The 19,562-nt window shown below is 39.2% G+C and overlaps 1 protein-coding gene across 1 annotated transcript in view; it reads right to left on the bottom strand.

Annotated features, from left to right (window-relative positions):
• CAMK4 (calcium/calmodulin dependent protein kinase IV) overlaps positions 1-19,562 on the bottom strand; it is a 215,853-nt gene that overhangs the window by 54,315 nt on the left and 141,976 nt on the right. Inside the window, exon 5 of the mRNA XM_047090178.1 lies at positions 6,838-6,910. Coding sequence (XP_046946134.1) covers positions 6,838-6,910 — 73 coding nt within the window. The remainder of the gene's footprint in view (positions 1-6,837; positions 6,911-19,562) is intronic.

Below are 19,562 nucleotides of genomic sequence, written 5' to 3'. Positions count from 1 at the left end.
ATTCAGGAGCTAAACCCTTGAGATGGGATGGAAGACAGTGATTAAAATAAGAAAACCAAGTTAACCTTCTGTTTCCATGACTGGTACAATGTGCATAGGCCATGATCTAGGCCTATGCCTGTATGTTAATTTGACATCTTCATTGAATCACATATTTCTCATTTATTAGGCAGATAAAAATATTTTGTAAAACGTTTGCAAAATTTGTTCCTGAATTATTTAATGATAAGAAAATAAAAATTCCATGTCCAAAGAGTGACATTAATAGAATATTATAACATTGCTTGAATGCTCTCCTTCTAGAAATGAAAAAATATTCTACCTGACTATTTGAGAGAATTGTTCATGTTTTTAACACTACATCTGAATTGGCCATTCCCAAAATAAAAATTCATTTTTATGGGTCAAAGACTTTAGAAGTTGTAGATACACATACAACACAAAATAGGACTTCATTCTCTCAAGACAGGGAATTCTTCAGCTTTTGGGCAGAGAACTATTACCAGAGAGGAAGGAAATAAATTTCATGGTCCTGCCCCCATCTTCCAATAAACAAACAATGGAAGAACATGGAAATAGTTAAGTAGAACCTAACCTTAGTCACTGTACCATCCTTGGAGAGAAGCACACTTACAAAGAAAAGATCACTGTTCACCTTCAAACCACAACACTTTGATATTTCCCACACAATCATTCTTTCTTAAAAGGAGATCACTGTCAAAGGAATCTTTCCAGCCGAGAGTCCTACCCTGGTAGCCCATAGGTAGAGGCTGTCGCACATAAATTACATCGGTGTAAAGAAGACCTTGTCCTCCTAGAGACCCCGTTGTGGGTGGTAGAATTCTTTGCTCAGCTTTTTCTGAATTTTAGCTTTTCAGAGCATTCAGTATCCGAGGAACAGAATACATATATGCGCACTACAGTGTCACAGGAATGGAAAATAGGCCAAATTACCAATTAGGTTGTTTAAAATCAAAAAGGTTGGGGCGCCTGGGTGGCGCAGTCGGTTAAGCGTCCGACTTCAGCCAGGTCACGATCTCGCGGTGCGTGAGTTCGAGCCCCGCGTCAGGCTCTGGGCTGATGGCTCAGAGCCTGGAGCCTGTTTCGGATTCTGTGTCTCCCTCTCTCTCTGCCCCTCCCCCGTTCATGCTCTGTCTCTCTCTGTCCCAAAAATAAATAAACGTTGAAAAAAAATTTTTTTTTAATCAAAAAGGTATTGTGATGATATGGTAATATCCTTCGTCTCATGGTCTATACAAACCTGCTTGGAATAAGCATTTCTAAACATAATTAAAACTTGTTACCTTTCCTAAAACTATATTCCCTTATAGCCTGAATTCCCCTATTTCTCTCTCTCTTTTTATTCACATTAATCTTAATAGGTCATGTATAGAGACAGACACAATCCATGCCTTTGCTGACCTCATAAGGACACTGTGAGTATTCCTCTTTGTTACATTATTTCCTTTTTGTGTTTTTGGATACCACCATCATTAACTAGACAATATTTCCCACCCTTACTTAAGATTAGCCAGTTCTCCTGCTCCAAAGTCAATGAATCTGTCAATCTTGTGCCCTAATCAACAGAAACCTGACAGAATAGCTATGAATAAATCTGTAATGACTATAATCTGAGGTCATCAAACAAGAATCAGACCACATCTACTCAGTCACATCATGTCCATGACACTTCAACCAGCTTTTGCAATAGTGAACACACTCATCTCAATCCTGAGAAGAACAATTAACTAGATGCCATTTTTTGAAATCCTCTTTGCCTTGATAATCCTTCCAGGCAGGGATGTGTGCACAATCAACCCCTAAAAATCTGTCCTTTTTTAGGGGAGGTTATAGGTTTTAAAAATTTTTACCACAAGAAGCCTGGAATATTTCATCTTTTTCATGTCCACTTCCTGTTTTACTTCAATATTCAGATACCATTTTGGTTTCCACAACTTTAAAAGGTTAGATGCTTTTGTTTGCAACTCTTTACCCCTATTATCACAATCTTCAAAATAATTCTAACCCCAAATCTATGTACTAGGGCAGCAGACATGTTTAAGTTCCTCAACCATTTCCTTCTATTTTATTAAATTCAATACATACTCTATATGTACAAGTTTCTCCAGGTGCTCAAATCATGGCTTTGAAACTAAGACATACCTAAGAGAGTTGTGGCTAGAAAAAAGATGGAAAGTGGCATCAGGAGTGGGGCAAAAAGGAGACAGTAATTCTTTTTGGAAATAGAGGGACAGTAGGATATCAGGGAGAACAAGAAAAGGACTGGAGATGGTGGCAACAGTAAGAGACATCAGAGGTGTTGGACTATTCCCTGATTATCTTTGTAAGTAAATGGAAAAGGAGGGCTTTAAGACTTGGTATTGTGCTTTCTGACATATGAGGACGTGATGACCCTTCCAAACTGTCCAGACTGACCTAGACCATCTAATTTGGGACTACCTGGAATTCATTTCAGGAAGATAGAATACTCAAGAAGGCTTAATGATCTGCCCTCAAAGACTAACTGGATGAATGCAAACTCAAAGAGGGAAACATCTTTCACATTCACTTTAAAAGCTTTCATAAATTCTATTTAAAGCTAAAAAGCAGAAGGAGCAAGATTACAGTCAGACAAATACTGTGAAATATTTGGGGCAAGAATTGGGATGAAGTGGGGAGGAAGGGAAGGATTGTGAGATTTGTTACCTAAGAGGTATAATTATCCACACAACATATTTCCCAAGAACTTTTCAATCTTCAAGCTTTCTGCTTCTGTGCTTTCAAAAGCCAGCCTAGATATAGTCTTCTAAGTGTGTGATCCAGAGGAAATGTGAGATGTATCACTGATTACTTTGAGTTCCCAACTGTCCTATTTTTATAGCTATCTATAGCTATGTAGTTGACAATAAACTATTTCATAAATGTCAGCCACTTCCTATAAGTTTTAAATTGCTTGCTTATTCTACCTGTGGAAACATTTAGGAAAATTATTATTTTTTTCTCTAAGTTAATCTTTAGTTGTAGCAATCAGAGAAAATTTTTGTAAAACTTCTTTCAAAGAGTGACTTGAATGTGGCAATCTACTTTTTTTTTTTGCTCTTACTTATTTCTTTATTTAGTACTTTTTTTTTATTATCTAAGTTTTTATTTAAACTCCAGTTAGTTAACATACAGTGTAATACTAGTTTCAGGTATACAGTATAGTGGTTCAATAGTTCCATACATCATCTGGGGCTCATCACAACAAGTGCACTCCTTAATCCCCAACACCTATTTAACCCATCTCCCCACAAACTTCCCCTCCGGTAACCATCAGTTTGTTCTCTGGAGTTAAGAGTCTATTTCTCAGCGTGCTTCTTTCTCTTTTTGTTCCCCCCACCCCCCTTTGCTCGGTAACTTCTCAGACTGGAGCTTTCTGAGTAGATAGAATAACAAGTTTTTTGTTTGTTTGCTTTAAATTGACAATTAGTAGTAGATTAATCAATCCATCTTGCAAGATCTGGAATAGAGTTGAAGTCTAGGCCCTCTTTTCTATGTGAGGTACCCCTATCTGGGGCATCCCTCCCTGTTGGGGGCCCTTTTATTCCTTAATTGGTGTAACTCCAATAGGTGGAAAAAGTCTGATGATGAAAGCATTCATTTCTCATTCGCTGAATAAGGACAGAGTTCTCTCAGTCAGCTACCTGAGTATCACTAAATTGAAGCATGCCCACTGTGATAAACCAAAAGAATCAAGCGCTGACCTAAATGGATGGAAGCAGCCAGAAAGAACATATTGAAGAAGGTGCGTTTTGAATGACAGGAAAAGAATTAAATGATAGTAAGGGAGCAGAAAAGAATCTCATGAATGGAAGCAAGTTATAAAGAAAGCTTTGTATGGAAACCAATTTGTCAATAAACTTCATATATAAAAAAAAAAAAAAGAAAGCTTTGTTTCATATGAAATGAGCAGAAAAATGATAGTAAGCATGTTTCACTAAATGTATCAGCATCTAGAAAGACAAAACACAGAATAGTGACTATTTCTATTTTGATGCATTTTCAGTTATTTAGTTGGTAAATATTTATTGAGCACTGACTATTGTCAATTGTTTTTGATTTTAGTACTTAGCTGGGGAGTAGGGATGTACGTATAGATTTTCAACATCTAATACATCTTTATACGAATATACTGAGTCTGAAGTTGCTTGCCCTTTTCCCTCTCTTTTGAACATTGCTATCAGCTTATTTAGTCTTTTCTACTACTCTGTTAGGTTAAATATTATGCCTATTTTACATGAGGAAACTGAGGCTCAGAAGTGTTTAGTGATAGGCCCCAAGCTCACATATCTAGAAACTGAACCAAGCTCTGACTCCCTAAGTCCTCTTAACTGTTATACCAGCTGCCTGCGTAATTTGGATAAATTGACAGTGGGCCACTGCCAGCGTGTTTATTTAAATAGATAATCTAGGGGCGCCTGGGTGGCGCAGTCGGTTAAGCGTCCGACTTCAGCCAGGTCACGATCTCGCGGTCCGTGAGCTCGAGCCCCGCGACGGGCTCTGGGCTGATGGCTCAGAGCCTGGAGCCTGTTTCCGATTCTGTGTCTCCCTCTCTCTCTGCCCCTCCCCCGTTCATGCTCTGTCTCTCTCTGTCCCAAAAATAAATAAACGTTGAAAAAAAATTTTTTTAAATAGATAATCTATCATATATAGTAATGAGAAACGAAGTTTTTAAATTTTTTTTTCAACGTTTATTTATTTTTGGGACAGAGAGAGACAGAGCATGAACGGGGGAGGGGGAGGAGGAGGGGCAGAGAGAGAGGGAGACACAGAATCGGAAACAGGCTCCAGGCTCCGAGCCATCAGCCCAGAGCCCGACGCGGGGCTCGAACTCACGGACCGCGAGATCGTGACCTGGCTGAAGTCGGACGCTTAACCGACTGCGCCACCCAGGCACCCCGAGAAACGAAGTTTTTAAATGGGTATTTAAGAAAGGCATAAGGACGCCTGAGTGGCTCAGTCGGTTGAGCATCTGACTTCAGCTCAGGTTATGATCTTGTGGTTCATGAGTTCAAACACCATGTCAGGCTCTGTGCTGACAGCTCAAGCCTGGAGTCTGCTTCGGATTCTGCGTCTCCCTCTCTGCCCCTCCCCTGCTCGCTCGCACTCTCTCTCTCAAAAATAAATGGAAATTTAAAAATTAATTAAATTTAAAAAAAATTAAAAAATTTAAAAATTTAAATTACAAATAACTGCCATTATTGAACTCAGAAGTGACAAGATGAAAACAAGGACTGAAAAAGAGAATTCTAGACTTATATATTTAATGACAGGAACTGGAAGTAACTAGAAGTGGTTGTTTGTTTGCTTGTTTGTTTAATAAAGCACTCAGGAGCAGTCATCGCATGGTAGGGAGCAGGATTAGGTTCAGGGGCAGTAGAAGGAAGACCCCACTGAAGTTGGAAAGGTAGCTATGAGGAGAGAAGGTAATGGAAGAGTTAAAAATCATTCCCAAGCTTCAGAAACCAGGGATGGTAACTATACTGCGTGTGATGAAAACTCTGGAGTGGAGGGGTTATTTTGGGTATGGTAAGAGGATGAATTTGAAATAAAATATTCATATAATCAGGAACTGCACTGTATATTTAGAGTAAAATTCCAGGGCATCCTCTCCACCTTCAAACTTTTCATACCCTACCACAGCAAAACGACCAAAACACTTGTATAGGAAGGAATAATTTGGAAAGACTGGGCTATATATCCAATTGAACTTGGTGTTGATAGCTCAATCATGGATTTGGTCAGACCACAGATCTGCTATCTCTAGGAGTCCTGTGGAGATTGTGAAGACTGTTATTCCTTTTCATCAATGATAGACAAGCTAGTTAGATACCAGAGTCCTTCCTACTTTCTTTCCTTCTTCTCTCCCTCCTTGGCTCCCTTCCCTCCTTCCCTTCTTTCTGTTTTAGTTGGGGTAAAATTCACAGGACATGTGATCTTGTCACTGTGGTTGATTTCTCAAGATACTGAATGATGATTTTAGTTAGATAATTGACTCCACACAATAGAATATATCTTAATTCTGAGTATATTTTATAGATTTGTCTCTTTAATGCTGATAAATATCTCCGCTTGGGCTTCATCCTGTTTGTTCAGAGAGTAATTTGTTCTGACTTTATATTCAATAAATGAATAATCACCAAAGTGTTCCAGCACATATCAGACACCATTAAACATATGGGAAAAATTTCATCAGTGGAGTCTGTTTCATCTAGGCAAATGTTTCCTTATTAATTCAATCCAAACAAGCTTCTCAAAATTACATATTTCTGTAAATGTGTATGCATGTTTCTATCATCAACTTTCAAAACTTTATTCTAGTTAGAAACATTAACTTATATATTTCCTTTAAAAAATACAATTGTCAGTATTTTTAACTTTAATTCATTTATTACTTGTCTTGAAAGAAAAATCAATAATCTCTATGCTCCAAGATCTATATTTGTCACATTCAACCTTCCTCCACTTCCCTGCCAAATAACAAAAACAATAAGGAAACAAACTCAAGAAATGGAAAGAAAGAGAAGAGAACAAGTATAGGCACCAGCACCAAAGTCTGATTGGATTTCATAATAACGGAAATTATTTTAACAAACTTATGGTATTATACAGGAGGATTGCATCTCTCAGGGAGTAATCATCGAAAATATGCATTTATCAACATATATTCTACAAAGTATTGCATACTGTTTTGTTGTAAATGTTACGGCTGGTCACAGATGTACACTAGTTAACTGATGATTCTGTAAGAAGGAAAGTTTACCAAAAGTTACACTACTGCTGTCACTTCATACTTACAGCAACTGCCTCCAGGATTTGTTTAACAGCATCTGCAGCATCTCGTTCACTATAATATCCCTTTTCCACAATCCTAAAAAAAAAAAAAAATACTAATAACCATGAAATGCTTCTCAGACATATGCATTCAGTGGAGTAGATGTGAAAACAGTTTAATTAAGTTAATGTTAAGGAAGATACATCTAAACAGCCCCAACAGGCTAGCATAACACCAGGGGAAATATTTCCATAAGCTGATACTCTAGAAATTTTGGGTTTAAGAAAATGAAAAACATTTATCTTGCCTTGGCTTGAACTGTCCATCCTATTTGAGGACAAAAAAAATTCTTTTTAAACTTTGTATTGAGAATTGTGTTAAACATATACCAACTAGGCAACATACCATGAACCATTCTGTGTAATTGCTACACAGCTTCAATAGTTATTAATTCATGGCCAATGCTGTTTTATTTATCCAATCATTTTCCATTCTCTTTTTTTTTTTTTTAATTTTTTTTTTCAACGTTTTTATTTATTTTTGGGACAGAGAGAGACAGAGCATGAACGGGGGAGGGGCAGAGAGAGAGGGAGACACAGAATGGGAAACAGGCTCCAGGCTCCGAGCCATCAGCCCAGAGCCTGACGCGGGGCTCGAACTCCCGGACCGCGAGATCGTGACCTGGCTGAAGTCGGACGCTTAACCGACTGCGCCACCCAGGCGCCCCCCATTCTCTTTTTTTAATTTTGAAGTATCAGACATCACATAATTTCATTATAAATAAGGAGTTTTCTCTAAAAAAAAAGGATCTTTTAAAACTCATAACTACAATGCCATTATCATACCTATAAATTACAATTCCTTAATATTTTCAAAACCGCAGTGTTTCAAATGTCCAATTGTCTTGGACATGTTAAAAATTGTTTGTTTGAATCAGCATCCAAATAAGGTCCACACAGTTTGACTGGTTACATGCGTCTCTTATTCTCTTTTTACATGAAGCTCCTCATTCTTCGCCCCTCCTTCTGCCCCCTCCTCTCTCTCCATCTGGCTTTCTATTCCAAATACACGACTTGCTCTTTTTGCATGGATATGGACAAGGAATCTTTCTTTTCATTCTTTTTTTTTTTAAGGAATCTTTCTTTTAACTTAAGTCTTTTTCATTTTGCTTTCAGGAATGTTTTCCTGAATTAGAATGCTTTGTACCTATATCTGTTTTCTTCCATTGCTTTCATTGCTTTGATTTTCTTCTTTGGGGTGTGCAGTTACATGCACTATGAGGTCTTTTTTTGTTTTTTGGTTTTTTTTTACTTTTGACTTATATTTTCTCTCTCCTTTATGATGTTCTTAATTTTAGTATTAAGTAATATTAATTTCAATATTCTGCAGATTGTGTAATGCTTTCATCTGTTTTGTGGGCACACCCTCCTGACATGCTAATTTTCTGTGCTCTTATAATCATTTTGTATTGCAATTAATGGAGACACCTGTCTGTTGCTATTTATTTTTAAGCAAAGTTGGTTTTCTTAACCTTTTTGACAGAACGATGGGTCAGGATATCTTTTAGTTTCATGTCTCTTGACTTTCTGATTATTTTCATGAAGCATTCAAAATTATGACCTCATACTTTCTGAGATCTCTTCTCCTCTATCTGAAACTTTACCTCTACTCATCTGCTCTGGGTATTAGAGTCTCTTCCCAGCAGTTTCTCCTAATTTACCCAACGGGGCTTCAGATAGTACCTCCAGGATTTATAGAGCCTTGACTGTATTAGTCAAGTCCTTCAGACCTTATTGTAGGGGGATCCCTTGTGATTCTCAGAGATTTGGATGGCAAAAGCCCTCACAATTTCAGCTGTTCTTGTATTGGCCCATTCTGCTTCTCAGTGATTTGGAGGCTTTGGAGATTGGAGTCTTCTCCTCTTCTTAGGTTTATCAATGTCCCCTTACGTCCTCTAACCTAGAGGCTAATACTATGTGGCTCTTGTAATGGTCATTAGTTTGTCCTCATTCACTTGTTTCAAGGTTTCGTGGGAAACCTTGTCACCTGGTTTTGTTATAGATATTGTCTGAGTTTTACGTTTTTCTGTCCTAGTTTCTCTATTCTTATAGGGATGTTTCAAAAGACTAGAAAACTACACTGTTTCTATTTCTATCTTCCCAAAATTTCAAGAAAAACACATTTTTTATACTGCTAAAGATTACCAACTTGCATAAGATGTTTTCAGCTGACAAAAGTTTGTGGTAAAGATATGCCTGAAAAAGGTCAATTCAAAACATATAAGAGACAAAATTTCAACAATTTTTGTAATTTTGTATTGAAATTTTTTAGACTAACAATATCTTACATAGCACAGTTATTTTTCAGAAAGTATCTTCCTTTTTTTTAATGTTGTGGCAAGAAGCTGTAAGTTCTCAAAGCTGGTATTAAAAGTTGGATTTAAAAATCTATAAAATGTTGGGAATGCAAGCTAGTGCAGCCACTCTGCAAAACAGTATGGAGGTTCCTCAAAAAAACTAAAAATAGAACTACTCCACAACCCAGCAATTGCACTACTAGGTATTTATCCAAGGGATACAGGTGTGCTGTTTCAAAGGGACACATGCAACCCAATGTTTCTAGCAGCACTATCAACAATAGCCAAAGTAAGGAAAGAGCCCAAATGTCCATCGATGGATGAATGGATAAAGAAGATGTGGTATATATATACAATGGAGTATTACTCAGCAATCAAAAAGAATGAAATCTTGCCATTTGCAACTATGTGGATGGAACTGGAGGGCATTATGCTAAGTGAAATAAGTCAGAGAAAGACAAAAATCATATGACTTCACTCATATGAGGACTTTAAGAGACAAGACAGATGAACATAAGGGAAGGGAAACAAAAATAATACAAAAACAGGGAGGGGGACAAAACAGAAGAGACTCATAAATATGGAGAACAAACTGAGGGTTACTGGAGGGGTTGTGGGAGGGGGGATGGGCTAAATGGGTAAGGGGCATTAAGGAACCTACTCCTGAAACCATTGTTGCACTATATGCTAATTAATTTGGATGTAAATTAAAAAAAATTAAATTAAAAAATATCTATAAAATGTTTCCAATATAGGGGATGGATGATAAGGAAAAGCAGAAAAAAAAACAGGTATCAAATAAAAAATATATAAGAAGATACCTCAGTGACCATAATTATCAAGATTCAGAAAAATTATATGGATGCAAAAATTTCAATTATTTTATTTTCTCTATTCAACACTGTCAAGAGACACAAACTCATCATCTTTTCAAAGGAGGAATGATGAAATACCCTTCCTCACCTTTTTATTTATCAGATACCGGTTATGTGCCAAGGTCAAATAAAATGTCAAAGTAGATTACAATATTAAGGGAATCATTATTAATTGGTTCTTGAAAATCAGTTTTCATATAATATTTCCTTTTAATATCACAAATTCTTCCAATTCATGATTAAGTTACATAGTCTACTTACTAGAAATTTAATTGCACTATACTTTCTGAACATTTTAAAATTAAGTGTGAGAGAAGAGGAAAAGAAGGACTAGTATGTCAGAGTAAGTTGAGAACTTTGGCTACCATTACATCATCCTCTGCATTTTGCTCTAAATGTATATTTTGTGGTACATCCATCAACCAACTCAAATGTAATTAGTGTCTCCTCTGTGTGTGGCACCTGCACTCTAGCAGCTTGGCTTTCCCCAGTCCTCTTAAATGAGGAGAGTTGTTACAAAGACGATGGAAAGGAATGGCCAATAGTTACCTTTCTTTCTACCGCCCATTCTCCCCAGAAGAGGATAAAATCAGTTACTTCCTGCGCTGCAAAAAACAGCGTGGATTTTTCCCATAGTCACTCACCAAGGCTAGAGCTTTATCACAACTGCTTTGTGGCACCCCTCTAGAGAGTGCTACTCATGACTTAGTCTATGTAAGCAGTACTCCGCCAAGTTGCACAACCATTTGCAGCCTCTCTGATAAGAAATCCTCCTTGTCTGCTAGGTACATAAGTTCTTATGAATGTATCCCCACCTCTTAGAAGGGAAGTGCTTCACCCACTAGAAATTCTTCCCTATATTTTGATTTATTATGATGCCCCAAGCTTTGGCCTACATATGATGTTTATGCATTTTTATTTGGGTATAATTTAGAGTTAATTGCCTGTGTTTAGAATGTGACCATGTGTGTGAATGTCTAGGGACTTGCTAGATAAAGCAGTGAATTTTCTTGGGACCTGTTTTCAGGTAGGATAGAGGGAAGAGTAGTAGGTGTAAGAACAGGTAATGGAAATGTCACTAATTTTCTACAACATATGTTAAATTAGTAAAACATTTCATCTAGTTAATGGAAAGGATGCATTCTAACAGATATGTTCATTCACTCATTTATTCAAGAAATATTATGGAATGACCGTTATGTGCTGGGCATTCAGTAGTGAACCAGACATGGCCTCTGCACTTATGGGGTTTCTCTTGGTATTAGCAGACACAGACAATCAACACAGTGTGCTAAATACCGTGGCAGAGGTATTAGAGAATGACCTGAAAGCTCACAGAGAGGACCAGTGATTGATTCTGGAGGCCATGCATGGTGGGAAAAGGATTCCAGAGACAGCTATATCTCAGCTCAGTCTTCAAGGGTGTGTAGAAGTTTTCTAGTTGCAGAAAGGGTAGGAGCTAGGAGTGGGATAGGTATAGAGGAGGAGCAGGGACTAGAGAAGAAGAAGATTGCTCTTAAAAAAATTTTTTTTTAATTTGAGAGAGAGAGAGGGAGCACATGCAAGTTGCGGGGAGAGGCAGGGTAGGGGGAGAGAAAGAGAGAGAGAATCTTAAGCAGGCTCCACACTCAGCATGGAGCCCAACATGAGGCTTGATGCCAAGATCCTGGGATCATGATCTGGGCAGAATCAAGAGTCGGACGTTCAACTGACTGAGTCACACAGGCACCCAGGAAGGAGTTTGTTCTAAGAAAAAGGACCAACACTACAGTGAGAATTATGAGAGTGTGGACGACATAGTGATAGTCAAACAATAATTCTGTCTAACATGAGCCAGGTACTTGCAGAATCTATAAAGAATAAAATTTGGGTCCTGCCCCAGAGGAAACCACAGTAGAGAAATTATTAACAACATCACCATAGATGTAAAACATGTTATACTAAGGTTTGTACAGCCAAAGGATTTATAAATTCTGTTGTCAGAAATGTCTCTAGAGTAGACATGTAGGACAGGAGCACAGAATGCCCCCACCCCATCCCCTTGACCTCTACTCTCCATATGCTCTCCATAGCTTAACCACATGTCTTCCAGCTTCCTTCTGCTAAAAGGCATTTTGTTCCCAGTGGATTTGTTCATGGAGTTAGGTTTCTGGAATTCAAACATTCATCTTTAAGTATTTTTTAAGTTGAGCTTCCACCCAGGCCATTCATGGCTGACTAGAAAGATCAACAGCAGTGAACTTCTCAAGTTGCAAATGCAGGTTTTTAACTTAAACTAAGATTGGAAGTGAAGACATTAGTGACCAAGCAAAGGAAAATGAAATCTTACAACCTTTTTCTCTCCATTTAGGCATGACTACAGTAGATATGTTTGGCCAATACCTTCTGTAGGTTATCATGGGAAAATTTTTAGCCTTCTCACTAGATTTATGTTTTGATCACCCACAGAGCCTCGCTCCCAGTCTTGCTCATACTGGGCAGTCAATAAGTATTTGTGGAATTGTTGAGAAAATGAATAAAGTTTTACACCATAAGATGGCCGATGGGACTAAAACAAGCTCTGGTCTCTGGCTTAGAAACCCCTCTTCCGGGTTCTTCTAGCCGTTTGCGAAGTGCGCGAAAACCCTTCCACAAATACAGAGGCTGACAACTATAAATTACCCTTCTTGCTTGCATTTGGGGCTCAGATCTTTGGAGAAATGGTCTCCTCTGAGCCTGCCAGTGTTAAATAAATCTCCGATCCCCCAAGATCTTGGAGTGCCACTTAGTTTTTCCGCCAGCGTTCCAGCCTGGTTCCGTAACAGAATCAATACTAACTGCCAAGTAAATGAGTGCCAGAGAAATTTCAGACTGTGGATATTTGAACAACTCCTTTGCCTGTGTTCCTTATCACGGGGAACAAAGCATTGGACTAGAAACTGATGTTTGTCACAAGTATGCTGGATACGGATCCAAGGGGAGAGTAGCCATATAGACGCTTCCCAAAGCAAAATACAACAGGTATAAAGGTTCCTGTTGGCCTTAGGAATACATTCAGAGTTAGTTCCTAGATATTATTGTAATAACATGAATCTTTTTTGAAACTTATTTTGAATAAAATCAAAATGATTCAAATCAGCAAAATACATCATTTGTTTCATGAGGCAACACATAGCAATTTCTCTGTACTATTTAGCTAGAATTTCAGAAAAACAAGTTGCCATATACATCCAATCAAGAGTTTGTAGGTTTATACAAAATATATTAGTGCCTTCAGTTTTTAGAAGCAATGAAATATTCAATCATTGTAGGGGTTTTAGAGCTGTAAAAAATAGGATAATTTTGGTTTTTATATTTAAATATACTTATTGGTATATTTCTCCTCGGATTTAGCAAACTAATTTCTTTTTCATGCTCTGTAACATAATAAGAAGGGAGTTAAGATGTTATCAGCATCTTCAGATCATTTTCAAAGGCCCAGGGCCATGTAGTTTCTCGCTATTAAGCACATTTTCCTATTTTTCCATTGTGACCTGGGCTAGAAGACTCAGGGCTAAAAACAAAGACTCAGGATTTTAATCACAAGGGGACCCAAAAAGCTACCCTGAGATCTCAGTTCCCATGGGTCCCTCAGTTGCTAACAGGAGTAGCAGACATCTGCAGATCAGGGAAGGAAGTGCAATAGGGATGTGTCTTTGTAGGCTGCCAAGCTGTGATCCTCTGACCTCACTAGGCTTCTTAGTCCTAGACCATGCTTTTTACGGCCACCATTTCCTGTGTGTTGATGCGCACGCTCTTCTTCCCCACAGTTGGGACTATTTCCCTTCTCATCATTTTAACATTGCAGGATGAAAAAGCACAGGCAATGCCTATTTCTTTCCATGGATCTGCTTTAAAATACGACTTTTGAGCATTTGTTGCTGTCACCTTAATTGCTGTAAATTGAATTGAGCACATCACCCGGCTGAATTGAGCACATCACCCGGCTGGCAGTTAGCACCGGCAATGCAGCTGAAGAGCTCTAATCTGATCATTTCCTGAGGCCCTCAGACTTCCTGGCACGGAGATTAGGAGCCCTCCAGCTCTCCCCACCAATGACAGCTTTTTCTCAAATGGAAGTGCTATTAGATAACCATAGGTTTTTGCGGAAAAGATACTGGTCTGATGACAATGTGTACTGAAGGATCAAATAACATAGGGTAAAAGCCCCAGACAGGAGTTTCAGGAACCAAGTCTTAAGAGCTGCCAGTACATCATTACGCTGTTACACACATTAAAGTGAATTCTGCTGTAGCCTGTGTAAATCTATCACTGCTTTATAAGCTTCTTTCACTGCCTTTTCTCATTTCATTGATGACAACTTAGTGAATATTGATGGTTTTTCTAAGAAGTCCCCTGAAGAGTGTTAAATTCATAGACTTAAAAAATAGTTTCAAAGATACTAGTGGCAACTGTTAAATTTGAAAGCTAGGAAGAGAATGAGGGAGCTGTGGATCATTGTGGGTGCTGCTCAGGGACAGGATGGTGCAGGAGAAAGGGGAGGTCAAATCAAACTGTAGACCTGGGTTTGGGCCTAAGGGAGCCCTGGTACAGTTCCCTCGTACTGTAAGTGAAATGCTTCACCCAAAGATGTAATATAAATTGTCCAAGAGCATAGTATTTATTCAAGTTATTCGTTTGACAAATACTGAGCAACTGCTTACTTTCTGTCTAGAACAGCTTCCAAAACAGAGTCTAAGGTAGTCATTTCTAATCCTGCCAATGTGCTCTGCTTTTGGATATCCCTTTACCCTTCCCTCTACGCTTTACCTGCTAATTTTTGATTTCTCACTTAAAATTCAGCTCAAAGATTCTATTCCTCCCTGAAGCCATTTCTGCCTTAGACGACCCCCTTATTTTGTGCCTAAAGTGCTGTGTTTATGTCTGAATTATAACATGTAATAAAGACTTAGAGCCAAATCTCTGGCCAACCTCTGGCAAATACAAAGTGTCTTATGATATATCTTTTGTATACTTGATTCTTACTTTTATTTCCTTTTTAGTCCCTTGTCCTCATTTATTTTATTTTTTTATCTTGTGATATTGTGGTTGTCTCCATAAACCTTAAACACATTTTTGGGAGATGATGGCAGTATTGAAAAATAATATTAGGGTCCATATCACATTTTTACTTTCCCGATTCTGGACCAGGAGCTCATTGAGGGTGAAAGCACTGTGCTCTCATTAATGTGCTGGTGAAAAATATAAAGGTCAGTGGTGAAGACAGAACAGTAGGGTGAGGCCAGAATGAGTTGTTTTATTTGTCATGTTTAAAAGAACTGACTTTTAGGAAGTATCCTTCTGGGCTGACCTGATCAAATCAGTGCTTTAAACATGGATGGATGGAAGATAGTGAAAGTTACACCAGCTTGGAGTTTGTTGCATTGGCAAAGAGAATGTAAAGGCTCAAAAGGGCACAAGAAGTGGGAAAGGGGAGAGAGAATGGATCTGAAAGCTGCTCAGAGAAAGAGTTATGGGGAGGGGGCTGGACAGAGTGAGAGGAAGAGGGAGAAATTAATGTTGACCAGCTCAGATGTTAAGTCAGTTCACAGAGGTAGGAGGGAGAAGCAAGATGGAGAGTGGAAGGAAGAATGTGGAGTTCACTTGAGGACATACTGATCTAGAGGTACCTATAGGATGTGCAGGTGAAAATGTCTAGCAGATTGTTGAAAATATGGTTCTTATCTCTGCTGAGAGAGCAGTCAGCAATGTGGCTGAAACCACAGGAGATTGTCCAATTTACCTACAGAGAATGTAGGCAAGAGCTTTAGGAAAGGCGGACATTGAAGGAATGGAAAGAGGAAGAAGAACTCAGGAAAGAGATCAGGAGGACATAAGGGAAGGGAAGCAAAAATAATATAAAAACAGGGAGGGGGACAAAACATAAGAGACTCTTAAATATGGAGAACAAACAGAGGGTTACTGGAGGAGTTGTGGGAGGGGAGATGGGCTAAATGGGTAAGGGTCATTAAGGAATCTACCCCTGAAATCATCGTTGCATGATATGCTAACTTGGATGTGAATTTAAAAAATAAATTAAATTAAAAAAAAAAAGGAGAAAACTGAAAAGATAGAATAAAATCCAAGGGAAAAAGAGATGCTGTCAAAACCTACATGAAAGATATGGAGAGATTTAGCCAACAGTGTAAAATACCACAGACCACCTCTCCAAAAACATACAAGCTCCAGCCTCAGCAGACCCTTGGTATTCCTCAAAAATCCTTATTCTTGAATCAGAAGATGGCGGCGTAGGAGGATGCTGGGATCACCTCGTCCTGCTGATCACTTAGACTCCACCCACATCTGCCTAAACAATCCAGAAAACCGCCAGAAGACTAGCAGAACAGACTCTCCAGAGCCAAGTGTAGACAAGAGGCCCACGGAAGAGGGTAGGAAGGGCGGCGAGGTGGTGCACGCTACATGGACTGGCAGGAGGGAGCTGGGGCGGTGGAGGGGCAGCCCACCCAGCAAGGCAGAGCCCCTGAGTCTGACTTGCAAAAGCGGAGGGACCGGATGGAGTGTGTTCTGACAGCCAGCAGGACTTAACATCTGGAATGTTATAAGTCAACTGCTCTGCTCAGAGAGCGAGAGGGCTTGAGGACAACGGGAGGGAGAGTTGTTGAGCCCTGGAGGACAGAGCTCAACTCGGCAGGGAACAAAGGCACTGGACAGCGCCATCTCCCTCGCCCATCCCCCAGCCAAAATCCCAAAGGAAACCAGTTCCTGTCATGGAACTTGCTTGCACCACGCAAACACCCAACGCTGTGCTTCTGTGGATCCATCCCTCCGACGGGTCGGCCTCCCTCCTGGTGCCACAGGGTCCCTCCCACAGCAGACCACGGAAGGCAAAGCTAGCTGAGCCTGCCCCTCCCGCCCCTGTGCACCTTGTGGATCCACCCTGGCTAATATGCCAGATCCCATCGAAGCAGCACCACAAACCTGGCAGTGTGAAAGTAGCCCAAGCAGGGGCCACACCATTCCGCAGTGAGTCCTGCCCCTGGGAGAGGGGAAGAAAAGGTACACACCAGTCTGACTGTGGCTCCAGTGGTGGGCTGGGGGCAGACATCAGGTCTGAATGTGGCCCCACCCACCAAGACAAATTACTCCAGACAGCACAGCAGAAGTGCCCTGCAGTAGGGCGCCACCCTAGGGACTACCCAAAATGACGAAACAGAAGAATTCTCCTCAAAAGAAACTCCAGGAAGTAGCGACAACTAACAAACTGATCAAAAATGATTTAAGCAATATAACAGAACGTGAATTTAAAATAATAGTCATAAAATTAATCTCTGGGCTTGAAAAAAGTATAGAGGACAGCAGAGAATCTATTGCTACAGAGATCAAGGGACTAAGAAACAGTCAGGAGGAGCTAAAAATGCTATAAATGAGGTGCAAGATAAAATGGAGGCTACCACAGCTCGGATTGAAGAGGCAGAGGAGAGAATAGGTGAAGTAGAAGATAAATTTATGCAAAAAGAGGAAGCTGAGAAAAAGAGAGATAACAAAATCCAGGAGTATGAGGGGAGAATTAGAGAACTAAGTGATGCGATGAAATGCAATAATATCCGTATAATAGGGATTCCAGAGGAGGAAGAGAGAGAGAGAAAGGGGCTGAAGGTATACTTGAACAAATCATAGCTGAGAACTTCCCTGATCTGGGGAAGGAAAAAGGAATTGAAATCTAAGAGGCACAGAGAACTCCCTTCAGACATAACTTGAATCGATCTTCTGCACAACATATCATAGTAAAACTGGCAAAATACAAGGATAAAGAGAAAAATCTGAAAGCAGCTAGGGATAAACACGCTCTAACATATAAAGGGAGACCGATAAGACTAGTGATGGATCTATCTACTGAAACTTGGCAGGCCAGAAAGGAATGGCAGGATATTTTCAATGTGATGAACAGAAAAAATATGCAGCCGAGAATCCTTTATCCAGCAAGTCTGTCATTTAGAATAGGAGAGATAAAGGTCTTCCCAAAAAAACAAAAAAACTGAAGAAATTCCTCACCACTAAACTGGCCCTACAAGAGATCCTAAGGGGGATCCTGTGAGACAAAGTACCAGAGACATCACTACAAGCATGAAACCTACAGACATCACAATGACTCTGAACTCCTATCTTTCAATAATAACACTGAATGCAAATGGACTAAATGCTCCAACCAAAAGACATAAGGTATCAGAACGGATAAAAAAACAAGACCCATCTATTTGCTGTGTACAAGAGACTCATTTTAGACCTGAGAACACCTTCAGATTGAAAGTGAGGGGATGGAGAACTATCTATCATGCTACTGGATCTCAAAAGAAAGCTGGAGTAGCCATACTTATATCAGGCAAACTAGACTTTAAATGAAAGGCTGTAACAAGAGATGAAGAAGGGCATTATATAATAATTACAGGGTCTATCCATCAGGCAGAGCTAACAATTATAAATGTCTATGCACCGAATATGGGAGCCCCCAAACATATAAAAAAATTAATCACAAACATAAGCAACCTTATTGATAAGAATGTGGTAATCACAGGGGACTTTAATACCCCACTTACAACATTGGATATATCATCTAGACACAGGATCAATAAAGAAACAAGGGCCCTGAATGATACATTGGATCAGATGGCCTTGACAGATATACTTAGAACTCTGCATCCCAAAGCAACAGAGTATACTTTCTTCTCGAGTGCACATGGAACATTCTCCAAGATAGATCACATACTGGGTCACAAAACAGCCCTTCATAACTATACAAGAATTGAGATCATACCATGCATACTTTCAGACCACAATGCTATGAAACTTGAAATCAGAGGAAAAAGTCTGGAAATCCTGCAAAAGATTGGAGGTTAAAGAACACCCTACTAGAGAATGAATGGGTCAACCAGGCAATTAGAGAAGAATTTAAAAAATATATGGAAACAAATGAAAATGAAAATACAACAATCCAAATGCTTTGGGATGCAGCGAAGGCAGTCCTGAGAGGAAAATACACTGCAATCCAGGCCTATCTCAAGAAACAAGAAAAATCCCAAATACAGAATCTACGAGCACACCTAAAGGAAATAGAAGCAGAACAGCAAAGACACCCCAAACCCAGCAGAAGAAGAGAAATAATAAAGATCAGAGCAGAAATAAACAATATAGAATCTAAAAAAACTGTAGAGCAGATCAACAAAACCAAGAGCTGGTTTTTTGAAAAATAAACAAAATTGATAAACCTCTAGCCAGGCTTCTCAAAAAGAAAAGGGAGATGACCCAAATAGATAAAATCATGAATTAAAATGGAATTATTACAACCAATCCCTCAGACATACAAGGAATTATCAGGGAATACTATGAAAAATTATATGCCAACAAACTGGACAACCTGGAAGAGATGGACAACTTCCTAAGCACCCACACTCTTCCAAAACTCAAACAGGAAGAAATAGAAAACTTGAACAGACCCATAACCAGCAAAGAAATTGAATCAGTTATCAAAAATCTACCAACA

Source organism: Lynx rufus, unplaced genomic scaffold (assembly GCF_022079265.1).
Source record: "Lynx rufus isolate CCGP_SWC_20201006 ecotype Redwood Valley unplaced genomic scaffold, mLynRuf1.p SCAF_1, whole genome shotgun sequence".
NCBI lineage: Eukaryota > Metazoa > Chordata > Mammalia > Carnivora > Felidae > Lynx > Lynx rufus.
Note: the sequence above shows the minus strand (reverse complement) of the source record. Positions and strands in the feature narration are given on the sequence as shown.